The sequence below is a fragment of the Lonchura striata genome, chromosome 12 (genome assembly GCF_046129695.1).
Source record: "Lonchura striata isolate bLonStr1 chromosome 12, bLonStr1.mat, whole genome shotgun sequence".
Lineage (NCBI taxonomy): Eukaryota > Metazoa > Chordata > Aves > Passeriformes > Estrildidae > Lonchura > Lonchura striata.
Genome location: NC_134614.1, coordinates 14,272,988 through 14,286,607, shown reverse-complemented (window position 1 = coordinate 14,286,607; position 13,620 = coordinate 14,272,988). Strand labels below are relative to the sequence as shown.

Below are 13,620 nucleotides of genomic sequence, written 5' to 3'. Positions count from 1 at the left end.
ACACTGCCAGGATCCCCAGGAGCTTCATTTACTTTTCTTTTTCATTGCTTTGCTAAAGCTAATCTCCAATGGAGCAAGCAAGGAGGGAGTGTCAGCATATAGATGCCACTCGGAGGCAGAGAGGAAAAAGGTTAAGATATAACAGCTGAAAGTTGTTAGATGGAAATACCATTTTTTTACAGATACTGAGAGCACTGTGGTTTTATAAAACCTCCCATTGTATTGCACTAATAAGTCAAGTGTTTGCAGCCAAGCCAGCAGACACACTCTACAGCATCTATTACCAGTGTGTTTATTTACAAAGGCAGCCAGCAAGCCAAAGCCAAACAGAAAAAAGGAAAGACTGAAATATGGACTGGCTTTTATTTAAAATCCTAAGGCTCAGTTTGTCATTTTCTTTTGTGTTTCACTCCCTCCTCCCTGTTTTTTCTCCAAGGAATGATTGTCCAAAGGCAACCAGGAAAAGGACTGCTTCCCTCTAGGTGTCTCTCTCCCTGTTTTTATCCTCAATTTTTTCTCTCTCTCTCTCTCACATACACAAACATACACACACAGACTTTTCTGGCCTCTCAGTCCAATATTGCTTCTCCATTGCCACAGCAATCACCCACATCCCAGCCCAGCGTTCCCCCAATCACTTTATAACTTTGGTAAAGGGGCTGCACACAGGAGCAGCCCATGCTGCCATGGGAAGAGAAGCCAGCACTGCCAGTAGAGCCTTGTCTGAGCAGCTGGGCCATGGGCAGGACATGGTGGATGAAGTGATTTCATCAGAGCAGACACCTGAACCAATGCTGCCTGCATGGCTTTACAACTGTTGTCACCTGCTTTCAAAAAAATGGGAGGTGTGGGGCCTGGATTTAATGGATTTGACCAGAAATCCAGAGACATGCACACACAGGCACTGAGCACTCTGCTGTGGTAGTTCAGGGGAAAGACTGAGGACCTGCTGCAAGCCTTTCCTCTCTATCTTTGGAGTATTTTGCATCCCAACTGAGAACACATGGAAGGTGAGAAACAAAAAATCCCTCCAGGGATAAAAATGTGGTCAGAGTAACACACCTCTGTGTGTTATATCCCCCTCAGCAGGAGATGGCATGAAGGACAGAGGAGAGCAAGACAAAAAAAAAGTGGGAGCACTTTTAAATAAAAGGAAAGTTACATTAAATTATTGCTTTATTTCTGGCTCTATGCAAGTCTCGGATACACTCCCCTCTGACCCCTGAGACTCCATGTCTGCCCCCAGATGGCCCAGTAGGGAGGAGAAAGACCTGAAGGGATCCTGCCCAAAAATAGAGCCTTCGCAAGATTTGGATCTACAGAGGAGTCTCTTAGTTACAAGAAAGTCCCCAACCAAGGTATGAAGTGTCCAGTCCCACCACCATTCCCTGTAGATATTGAAGGCTGGGAGGGAAAGGGAAGGAAAATCTCCAACCCCAGTGTATTGAGAAGTGTTCTTCCTCCAGAGCATGCATGACCAAGGCATCAGGAGGTGGAGCAGACCCCAACAAAAGGGCACAGGGAAGAAATCAACCAAGGCAGGAGAGCTCAAGGCAGGAGAGGAGGAATTATGGCAAGGTGAGAGTTATCCAGCTCTCCCTCACCTCTTCCCCCGCAGCCCCTGCCTCACCGGATGCGGAGGTATGAGGGGATGGAGTAATTGAATAGCAAGTAGTCCATTTTGTATAAATTAAAGAGTCTCCTTTGGTAGAAGGGGCTAATGTCCTGGAAGAACTGGGCTGTCATGCCGTCCGTCGTCCTGGTGGTCTTGGAAGACGCCGGGAACTTGACGCTCGTGTCGGCCCCCACCAGCTGCAGGATGTAGTTGGCATCTTGCGCCAAGGTCTCGTACTTGCCCACCACGTCGTAGTGGATGATGCAGGGGTGGCAGAGCGAGTGCACCCGCTCCCAGTGCTCGTTGAAAGGCTCCTCCTGCTGCGTCCGTGGGTCCAGCAGGTAGTACACGAACTCCTCGAAGCGCACGTCGTCGCCGCGCTCCAGGGCCCGGCCGCTGGGCTCCCGCCGGTGCCGCCGGATGATCTTGGTGCCGTAGCGCTTGTGGAAAGCCGTGTTGTAGCTGAGCGTGAACTTGTTGCGATAGGCCGAGACCAGCCGCTCGAAGGGCTCCCGCACGAAGACGAACTTGAGGTAGCTGCGCAGGCGGGAGTTGATCTCGGGAACGCTGTACTCGGACAGGCTGCGCAGGTTGGAGGGCACGTGCGCCTCGTGCGCGGGGATTTCCAGGGGGTCCCGGTACTTGCCTTGCCCCGTCAGGACCATCATCACCCGCTTCCAGTTAGTGCAGGCCACTTTGGGCACGTAGCAGTAGAGCAGCCCGTGCGTGTCGTCCACCACCAAGTGCCGCAAGTCGTCCGGCTGCAGGAGACGCCGCTTGCGGGTGTAACGGCTGCAGACGCTGCTCAGCATCTCCCGTCTCTGCTGGTGAACGGCCTGCAAGGACGACTGCTCAAACTGGGGAGAAAAAACCCAACAGAGATGGTCACCAGCTTGCCCAGGCTGACTGTGGCATACACACAACACTTGTCCCACAGCTGTCCCCACTGTCTCCCCTTTACTGGGCTGGTCGGTCACCCATGTGGGATTTTGGAGACAGCACTCACTTTGAACACATCTTGATTTGGTGCACTTAATCCTTGGACAGGCTGGCATCAAAAGAAAGGGCAAAATATGATGAGGAGCTGTATGAGGAGAAAAATCCAAGGGGGTGATGGAAGGAGAGGTGGTGCAGGGAGGGTCAATAACAGCATTTTTAAAAGCAGACACACACACTGGGCTAACGTGCTCTCCCCTCACACCAGCCTGGGGGGGATGTATGGCCCCAGGGGCAGAAAGCACAGCCTGTTTGCTGGCACAGGGCCCTGCACACCTCCTGCTGCTATGGGGCATTGCTGCCTCACACTGACACCCACACACATGTGCTTGCTGTGAACACCCAGCCAAGGTGTTGAAACGTGGCAGAACATTTGGGCATGCTGGATGGAAAAGGCCTGGGTGTTCTGCCAAGGAAAGGCAAATGGAAATGGTCTCTCACGCTGATGATCAAACCCTGGTGACCAGGAGGGGACCTGGAGATGAGGTAGGGTGGCAGGTATGATGGACAGGAGCAAGGGGCTGAGTAGATAGTGCTGGGGCCCTTCCTGAGAGCTTTGGGTTCCTTCTCCTGAGGGACTTCTTCCACACAGACCAGTCTAATGCCTCAGCTTTGGCCACAGGGACAAGGAACCAACACATGGTCCTTTAACCTTTCTGACCCTCACATCAAGAACTGGCAGCTGCTGCACTGGCTTACCAGAAGCCCAGAGTCCCTTAACCCCTGACCCAGCTCAAACCCCTTACAGATCTGGGGACGTGGCCTCTCCTGTCATGTTTTTTGTCAGAAATTCCAAAATCTCATTAGAACATCTGGGGAAGGAAGCCATTTCCAGGAAGTCAGAAGGGGAAGGTCCCCTCCTCCTCCTGCCCACTATGTCCCTATTTTGCTCTCAAGGGTTGGGAAATTTCGTGTTCCTCATTGCTGGGAACATCCAACAGCCTCGTCTGGAGACGGCAGCACCAAGCACCCGCTAACCTGGGACAGCCCTGACCCCGCAGGGCTGTGGCTGTCACGCCATGCAGTGACCACCACCTCCCAGCATCATGGTGGCTCCCACTTTGGGGTTGTAAAGACAATCCCCCCAGGGTCAGAGGGTGCCACAGCAAAAAGCTCTGCACTTGCACAGACGTGGTAAGCTCCAGATGAAGGGCAAGGGCAGGCCTTGCTGCCTACACGGACACCCTTGCATGCTAAAGGACACCCTTGGCCAGGCTTCAGGTGCCTCTCACTGCTCCCTGGGGGCTAATAAGGTGTTTGGAGGGACAGTTGTATGGGCTTGTAAAGCTCCAGCCAGGAGCTGGGACACTAAGAAAAACTGTCCATCCTGTGGATGGTCCAGCACACCTGACATCTTCAGAGAGACACTAACATCTGGGCAGAAAGCTCCTGCAAGGGATGAGCCACTCTCAAGACTCTTTTGGATCTTATTTCCACAAAGGAAATAACCTTGTCCAGGTCACCTTAGTGACCACGTTCTCCAAGAACTTGTATGGGCAGTAACGTGAGACAGGGACAGAAGAAAGCATCCCATCTTTACTCCTTCCAACAGGGACATGATAAGGAAAAATGCCAAAATGAACAAAATTCAGGTAAACAGATGCCAACTGCCAGCAAGGTATGACTCTGACATTGTTGGCTACTAGGCTACAAAAAAAATACAGCACCTAGGGAGGTGATAACCACAGCTGAAGAAGTATTCTCATGCTGCCTTGCAACACAGCCAAACCTTTCAGTAGAAATTTCTTTTGTTTGGAGCTTCCCTGTCAGCTTTCAGAATTGGAAAACCTTTTTTGTAAGGGTTTAGAAAAAGAAGCATTTTAATAATGTGATTTTTTTCAGGTGTTTTTCCCTGCACTTGCATAATTCAAAACTATTGGACCAAAGAGACAGACAGACAGACATTGTCTGCAGGCATGGCAACAAATAAATGTGACTACTTTTCAGCAGCCGCCCACTGGAATAAATGCATGTCTTGCAGTTATTTCAGAGCAAAATTGCTCCTTTCATTTCCTTCTCTTTTAAAGCCAGGGAAATTAAGTATCACTTTTAAGGAAATAGCACCATGACATTCCAGCAGCATCAGGGTTTGCTGGCATCATGGCCTAGGGAGTCCATATTTGTAATTTTTCAGAGAACAAATGTACTTTGGCTGCTTACAGACAGAAGAGCATCAACCTAGACAGTGACACAAAGCAACACATAGGGGAAGAGCTGACTCTGGCTGCATGGGGCACTGCCCACGGGCATTGGGGAGGCAGCAGAGATGGCAGCTCACTGAGGGGCCACCAGCATTGCTCTCTGCTCTTGGGGGCTGCAGCAGATGACAGCCCCATGGACACGGCGAGATGCAGGGCACCCTTGGTGGCTGGGGCACGTGGCATGGCACCCGTTGGAGGGTGGTTTCCCACAGGCCTTCCTGCAGGGAAGTTGTGGGTGAAGATCCCTCTGCAAAGGGAAGTGTGGCTGAATTAGGGGAAAACTGCCTGCCCAGGGGGAAATGAAGCAAAAAGAAACAAAGACTTTTTACAGCTCTGACCACAAGCCCCACTGTGAAGGGCAAGCAGGACACCTTCCCTAATTCCTGAAGGGGGAGGGACCCACTAAGCCCACCTGGAGGGGAGTGATCCTTTGCCCAGGCTGTGCCTGGCTGCTCATTTCTCAGCAGGTATAGCTGGCACAGCTCAGAGTGATGGAGAGGCCTGAGATATTCCAGGATTATAAATCCCCCATAGCTGAGCCCAGCTGTATCTATGTAAACATATATATGTGCACATACCTATGTGTGTGCACATATATGTAGCAGCTAACACAGAAATATCTGTCAATTATCAGTTTGGAAGGGCAGCAATGAAGCTCTTGCCCATCTATGATGGCACAGAGTTGGCTTTGAAATGCTCAGATGGCAAAGTCTCCCAGGTTTGCCCAGCTATGGCTCAGCCCACTGGTAATTAAAGTATTTACCCAAGCACTAGCAAGGGCCATAAGCAGTGTTTATCAAGCTACAAGCTCCAAGCAGTGTCGTCTTGTCTTTTAGACACAGACAGAAGACCCTTCAGCTACAAGGACCCTGGGGGTGGCTGGGCCTGGCACAATGCCCCACACACCAGAGGAGTGGAAGAAAGGGTCAGCACTCAGTGCTCCACTTGATCTTTGCCCCACCACTTCTCTGTCCCTGTCCCCTTACCTGGTCACTCTCATACAGGGCCTGGAGTGGGCTGCGACCAGCCTTGCCTTGCCAGGTGGATCTCATTTCTTCAGAGGCTGAAAAAGGAGTGAGGGAAATCAGAGGGGCTGGAAGGGTCTGCTTCCCATACTTTCTCTTGAGATGCCCAAATTGGGATAAGACAACCTCTCCCAAGAAGAGACAAACCCATTTTGCCCTGGAAGTGATGCTCAAGCAATGCTCTTCGCTCCCCCTTAGTTTGTAAAAAAATCTGCAGCTAGGATTCAAAAGGTCCAGACCTATTTTTTATTCAATAAAACACCATAAATAAAGGTAACAATTACAATTTCAAGTGCAACTAGGAAAAGTTTGATCCATATGCTATTGGGAAATGCCACTTGGTCCAGGCTGTATGTTTGAGGGAATGACCCAGAGGAGACAGGCCAGCATTGCCACAGCCCTGTGAGGGGTGAGATAGCCCCTGTGCTTGGCAGAGATGAAGGGCACATCCAGCACTGGCAGCTCTGTGCTGAGCCCCCACAGACTCAGAGCTTGCACTTCCAGGCTCAGAGACACAGACAGGAGCACACAAATTGGTCAGGTGCTTTGTCTGACCGGTAAATCAATTGAAGTTCTTATTTGCTATTTATATTTTTTTTTCATCCCTTCTAAACCAGCTGCATCTCCTTTGGTGTTTGAAGCTGAAGACAGCCTCCCAGGCAGTCCTTGCCCCCTCCCTGCCCTGCAGATCAGCTGTTTCATTTTGGAGGTCCATTTGCAGCAGCACCAAACCCAAGGCTGGATGTGGCCAGCCGTAAGTGCAGCACCAGAAACCCAACCAGTGACAGCTGATCAAGTTCTTGTGCTCATAAATTATTTAGGGATGCAACCACCTTCCAGGCTAGGAAGCATCTGCTTCAGCTCAGCCTCTGAGGTCCCCCCAGGGACCTGTTTCCAGCAGAGTGGTGGCAGAACCATGTGGCCTGGATATCCCAAACCCAACGCAGGGAGCCAGCCAAGGCAGGGCACAGGCTCTCACTTGCAGCAACACTTTCAAGCAGCTCTTCCATCACTCACCCACCCTCTGTTCTTGGCTCTGACTCTCTTCGTTGGCAGAGGATGCCACGACTGTTTCTGCATGACAAGGTTTGTAACCATGGGGGTTGTGCAGCCCTGGAGTTGGCTTCCACAGAAGGAATCACACCATGAGTTTTAAAATGGAGAATTATGTTTTTTCTGAAGGGGAAGATAGGACACATTGTTCAGGAGACTGTGGCCTGGGAGGCTCTTCCAGTCTCTGGAAAAAGCATCTGCCACAAGACATTTCTGGCAACATGAAGGTTTCTAGCAGAAGCTTTTTGCATGACAGTTTGGGGCTCCGGATCTTTTCATTCACTGACCATCACCAAATAACCCCACATTTGTTATACAAGTCCCACGTGGCATCTGTACAACCAAAATAACCAGAAGGAAAAATCCAGATCCTGTGTTCATTTTGACATGCTTGTATTTTGCTTAAATGAAAACTGCACCAAAGCACAAAGTCACCAGGGTCTCAGCTAAACATTATTCATTCCTGGAGCTGTAATTAGGAGGAAATGACTGCCTGACCTCACAAATTTCATCAGCAGTGCCTGTACGCTTGCGCGTCTGTGGGAAATGACACTTCCTGCACGCCGGATTGATCAAGATGAGACTCAACGAGAAGTTGCAGTTTCTTCCTCAATCCTGTGTATCAGTTACCCCACAGGAGGGTGAAATAGCATCTGTGCCAGTGGGAGATAAGCAGAAAATCCAACGTACAGTTCTGGGCTGAGATGCTCATCCCAGAGGAGTCCCGTTTCACATTTCCAGGCTTAGCCCTCTGCAAATGACACGGAATGAGACCTTGAAAACTCGGCTGACTGCAGCCCACATCTGCAAACAGAGCACTGAACTTGAGCCCCTTTCCCCTTTGGCTGGGGCTGATAAACTCCTCTTGGATGTAGGACTGTGACCCTGCTGAGGGCTGCTGGCAGTACCCTGCAGCAGACACTGCTCCTATATTTAGTAAAAACAATGTGGAGGCGTTTGGTTTTGAGATTAACACATGCATCAGTCAGAACCTTTCTCATGGGGACAGAAGGAACCCCAGGGTGGCTCAGGCTGACTTAAGGATGTTAGAAATGCAAATAGTTCGTGCTTGTGCTGCACAGGGCAGCATGGCAACGTCCCAGGGAAAGGCTTTAGTGCCTGTTGCAGCATGAGGTCACGGCCCTGGAGGAGTGCTGGCTTGGCAGGAGGCTCTTTGGGCTCAACAAAAGGCAAATCTGCAGTAAAGAAGGGAGGGAGCAGAGATCAGGCAGGTCACAGCCATGCTCTGACCTCTTCAGTCCTCTTTTTTTCAGAGGGACCAGCCTGGCCAGTGGCTGCTGCATCTCGCAGGGCTCTTGCCAACAGCCCCAGCAGAAACATTGCAGAATGGATTTCCTCCATCCCTTCCCCAGCACAAGATCTGGCAGAGAACAAGGCATCTTCTCTGGATAGCTGCAAATCCCCTGGGATCCCTGCTATGCTCTTGCTGTACAGGGTTCCAGAAAAAAAAGAGGAAGAGATTAAAAAAAAATGGAAAAAAAGAATGCCTGCCAGGCTGCTCCCGTGCAGCTGGAGGAGGCTGGGAGTGCTGAGCTGGCAGGGGCAGACACGGCACTCGGCACTGGCTGCATCCCGAGGTCTGTGCGCTCCAAAGCGGTGACACCATCCCTGCCCAGCGCTGCCAAACCTCCAGAGCAAGGCCTGGCCTGGCTGCAGGTTTTGGGTTTTCACACGGCTCCACTGCAGGAAGCCTCCCTGCTCAGGAACTGTCTGCTCACCCTGCACACGGCATTCCTGGGATCCCGGCTGGGCCACGACGGTGACTTCTGGAGTCGGGGTGAAGGCCTGTGGCAGATGCACCATGAGGAGGGCAGCATCTGCTGTGTCCCATGGGATGGAGTGTCCATCCTCCATAAGGCTGGGTCAGCGCAGCTGCAGGTGTGTGTACAGAGACAAGTCCAGGCTGTCTGTGCACAAAGCATCCCCAAAACATCTGGTATCACAGTGGTAAGCAGGCCAGGACTGCTGCAACCCACTCGAGCCAGCAGCAGGCTGGAGACAGTGATTTAATGGAGTCCACTCCACTAAGATCAGCCTTTGACACCCAACACAGCCCAGCCCCATGACCCCAAGCTGTGGCCACCCCCTGTTCACCAGCCCCAGCACCTGCAGCATCACTGCTCACACACTTACAACATGTAAATGTTCACATTTACACATCCCTCCTACTCCACTCATTCATGCCAAGAGAGTTAGGCATCCCATTCCCTGTACCATTGGTTTACCAATCTCTGAAATGCCCCTGGGACTCCCAAGAAGTTTGGAAAGGCCAAGGAATACTTAAATAAATGACACTGTTGAGGAGGGAGTATCATGTGAGTAGTTAATGGTTTGTGTTGCATTTTGGCACCACGGCCCTGAGTACAGCAGGATATTCCATTGTGGAGGAGCTGCCAAGATCTTCACATCTTGGATTTTCTCCTGACTTTATAGCTTGTTACTGAGGTTCCCAGATTCCACCACATGCAGTGGTAATCCTTGGAAATTTAGCATTGCCACAATCACATCTGAAAGCGGGGACATCACTTAGCCAAGGCATATCAACTTTCTAAAGGGGAAAAAACACCAACCCTTGGCAACTGCAGGATCACTATTTGGGTGAGAAGTATCAACACAGTGCATGTCTGTGATTGAAATCTGAAGTGTTTTTCACTGACACAGGCAGAAGGAAGTATCACATTTGTCCTTTTAATCTTCAAACAATGAGGCAAGGGAATGGGAATGATGGGGAGCAGGAGACCAAAACTGCTGTGCTAAGGCAGAGACACTGACCAGAAATCACTGAACCAGTTGAGACTGAAAGGAAGCTCAGGCCCATTTTTGAGTCTCCCATGCTACAAGGGCTTTCTTTTGGAGCTTAAAAAGAAATCACATGTCTTCCTTTCTTTCCTCCTGTACCCCAGATTTCAGTGCTGTCCCACCACAGCACTCTCTTGCAGTGTGACATCAACACCGCAGCAGGATCTGGGGCTTCAGTGTCTTGCCAGCTGTCCTTGGAAAAGGGAATAGATTTTTAAGCTGTGAATATTTAGGTGTACTAGCTGATTACAAAGACAGCCAGACTTGTGAGGTGAGGGAAAGACTGGCTCATGCCTATTCCAGACTTCTGGATGCAGCAGTGAAAGAATATGCTGCTTTGGCTGCAGAGACCCTTAAAAAAAGAGGGAGGTTCTCTGCAACCACAGCAGCAAATCCAGTGTGTGAATTGAAGAGTTTGGCTCGGAGACAAGATTCAGGCAGCAACAAGCCTGCTAGGCTGACATCAGCATTGCCCAAGCTTTAGAAAACAGTCTGAAGAAAAGAAAGCAATTAAAACATGTGGGTGCAACTGGATAATAAATAACTTAGAATGAAAATCAACATAGCACTAACTAGACACAGCTCATACCCATGCAAACTTGTCTGTAAATAAAATAAGCTGTTTCTGTAGATCAAGCCTATGTGGTAGATCCTCACCCAGATACACACAGTGCATGAGAGACAACACTCCATAGGAAACAAGGATTTCATCCTCTTCGGTCAGAGAGGATGAAGTTTAGAAGGTGAACTGGAAAGGTCTCAAGCAACAAGAAAGCAGGTGGCACTTAAATAAGAAATATTGGGCAGAAGGCAGATTCCTAGAAAAATACCTCCCAGATTAGCTTTGGGATTAATACATTGAGAAGGACTTGATACAAAAACAGAAAGATACTAAAGATGGACAAAGACTTGAGAAAGGCTGCTGTGGCAGGGAGAGACAAACACCAACACAGAAACTGAAGTTCATCCTGGATGAGGGGAGTGGAAACTTAATAGGGGATTTAATTTCACAATCTTGGAATTCAGCAGTTTCTGCTACTTTGCTGCTGGAAGTAGCAGGAGGTCCCAGATGCATTAGTTCTGGCCCATCAGCTGCCGGTGTGACAGTCGTAAAAAAAGGCAAATGAAGCCCTGAAACAAATCAAGTGAGATATTTGCCAGCACAGCAAAAAAAAGCATTATCCATATGCTACTATCCATAGCATCGGTGACCCTCCCCTGCAGCACTGACAGCTCTGCTCTCCTGGAGCAAGGCAGAGCCAGAGGTGCTGAGAAGGGCTGCCAGGTGAGCGGGTGATGCCAGGACTCACTGAGCTGCGTGGGCTGGATGTGTGTATGAGCAGAGCTGGGATGCCATCACCCCTGGGAACAGGCCAGCAGAGAGGATGGCAGCTGTCCCACATGCAGGACATCATCACACCCACGTGCTCAGGTGCCAGACTGGAAGAGGTTTGGAAACCCCAGATCAGTGGGAGTGGGTGGCTGGGATGCAACAGGAAGAATCCCAACTCATTTTGGGTTTGAGGATGAAACTTTCAGATATTTTCCAGGCTGGACCCTCAGGCCACAAGAAGCCAAAAACTCCACATGTGGTCTCCAATATGTAACACTGGAGAGGGTTAACACCTGGAGAAGATCAGTGGTCTGCAGACAAGGGAAGAGACAGCACATGTACTTGCACATGAGCAGGCACCCCAGAGGCCCTGAGGAGCTAATCCTGACCCCACCTCTGCCTCCCCGCCGCCCTCTCACAGCCCCAGCCTTGCTTCCTGTTGTGTCTGTGCAAAACCTAAAAAAAGAGAAAAAAATAATTGCGGTGCCTGAAATGATCAGGGTAAATTACAGCCTGCAATTGCCAGCGGGGCAGTGGGAGAGGTGCTTCTTTGTTCTGTAGGAAGAGTCAGTTCTCAGGGGAGAACTGACTTCCCTCTTGGAAGGGAATGCTCTCTCCTACACCAAAGAAAAAGTTCTGAAATTGAAGGTGATATTTTCGATGGATGCTGACTTGAATAAAGGAAAAAGGACTGGTGACAGAAGCTGTCTGCTTGGCACACATGGCATGTGTGCAGCTAAACTGCATTCATAGGAGAAGGAAGAGCATACAGAGGGAAACAAATAACTATATTACCAGAAGGGTTAACAACACCCAGAGTTTTACATTGTACAGGGATTAGCACTTGGTTTAAGGCATCACTGGAAGAGCCAGAAATTAGGACCTGGATCTCTTTGTGGGCACAGCAATGAGCTTCTCCAGATCATGCTGACTCCTCTCCAGGACCTGCCAGGGCCAACGAGTGCTCCAGCCTCAGCAGTGATGGCTCACTCACCCCTGACCACCAAGATGCCACTGCACAAACACAGGCTCCTCACTACTGAAATAATGCATCCAGAAGGATCCTGCCACAGAATTTCTGAGAGGATACTGTGACTGTGCTGGTCAAAGCCAAACCCTAGCTGAAGCCACTGGCTACTAATCTGTCCAATTTTCGATTTTAACATCCAAGCAGGACCAAAAAAAAAAAAATAGAGAGAGAAAAAGAAAATAGAGCTTGGCAGCAGCAGTGGTGGATCCAGGCAGTTATTGCAGTCAGAACTCAGTTTTTCCTCCTGGTTTGATACCAAGGATGGTCCAGGACATGGAGGCCAAGAAATCCCACATGGGAGCACCAGCTGAACCCCTGGGCAGTGTTCAGTGGTCCACATGAGAGCCCTGCCTGCAAGGATCAGAGCTATAAGGTCAAACAGGGCCGTCTCCAGAAAGCAGTTTAATTCTAGGAAGCTCTGGCTTTTATGCTTGGGCTCCTATTGGTGGAGAACACATTTCCTTAATTTCTGCCTAAACACAAAGGCTAATTGTTGTTGTTTGTTCTTTTGAATTTTTTAAAAGACAGATATTTTTCAAAACTACGGTGATGTGAGACTCCAACACCAGAATCCCACAGAGAGCTCCAGACTCACTTACTGCCTTAATGTTGTGGAAGGCAGTGACCTCTCTTTGATGCACAAGATGACCAAATAAGTGACCATCTGCTTTCTCACATCATACCCCTGGCTGTGAAGAACTGTGTGGCAATTCTGGCGTTCACAGAGCTAAGGGAGGACCTTTGGGAATTACTCCTATTTTAATTCTTACTGAAAGGTTTTGATTGGGAATGGTAATTTTTTGGCTCCAAGAGCAAATCAAATTTTTAATAAGAAATATAACACAGCCACACAATTGATTTGTTTAAATGCATCCTTCATCTTTGTGAATTCAGACACAAGCACCTCTGCTGGGGAGCTGTAATGAGGTGTAAGTGACTGGGCTCATCCAGCTGTCTGCACCCAGAACACTCAGAGGGAGTGGGCAGCATCCATGTCCCATTCTGGCAGGTAACTGGCATCAGAGCACATGCACAAGAAAGAATTTTGGGGAGAGAGAACATGTCACAGCAATATTCAGACAAGCACAAGCAATGGCAGAAAGCAACCAGCCCTTTGGAGAACAACCAGAAGAGACAATTTCTGGTCTTTTCCCTGGGTTTCTTCCAGGCACAGCACAGTTCCCCAAGAGAGCTCAGATATCAACCCACAAAAGCCCACACCTGGCACAGCTTGCAGGTGGCAGTGAACAGATCCCTGTGGAGCAAACGCTGTACTTGACCTCTTTTGTTCCTCCTGGGGCTGTGCCAGGGAGTGGTGAGCAGGAGTGATGGAGGGGAGCTGGCATCAACTCACAAGCTCTGCAACTCTGATATTTATAATACAAACATGCATTTATTCTTCCTGACCAACATCCTCTGTAGCTCAGGAAATGCCCCTATGGCCCTTCCCACCATTGCTTCTCTTTTCATGGTGCTTTTCTCCCCAGTTATGCCTTGTTCAGCCTGTTCTGCCTCAGTCCTTTTGCAGAGGCTCAGCACTGACACAG

General features: G+C 49.7%; 1 protein-coding gene across 1 annotated transcript in view; it reads right to left on the bottom strand.

The window, feature by feature from the left end:
- Positions 1–1,158: 1,158 nt before the first annotated feature.
- CHST13 (carbohydrate sulfotransferase 13) overlaps positions 1,159–13,620 on the bottom strand; it is a 28,965-nt gene continuing 16,503 nt past the window's right edge. Inside the window, exons 2-3 of the mRNA XM_021531926.2 lie at positions 5,799–5,875; positions 1,159–2,472 (exon numbers count right to left, since the gene is read on the bottom strand). Of these exons, the coding sequence (XP_021387601.1) occupies positions 1,627–2,472; positions 5,799–5,875 (923 nt within the window). The 3' untranslated portion in view covers positions 1,159–1,626. The remainder of the gene's footprint in view (positions 2,473–5,798; positions 5,876–13,620) is intronic.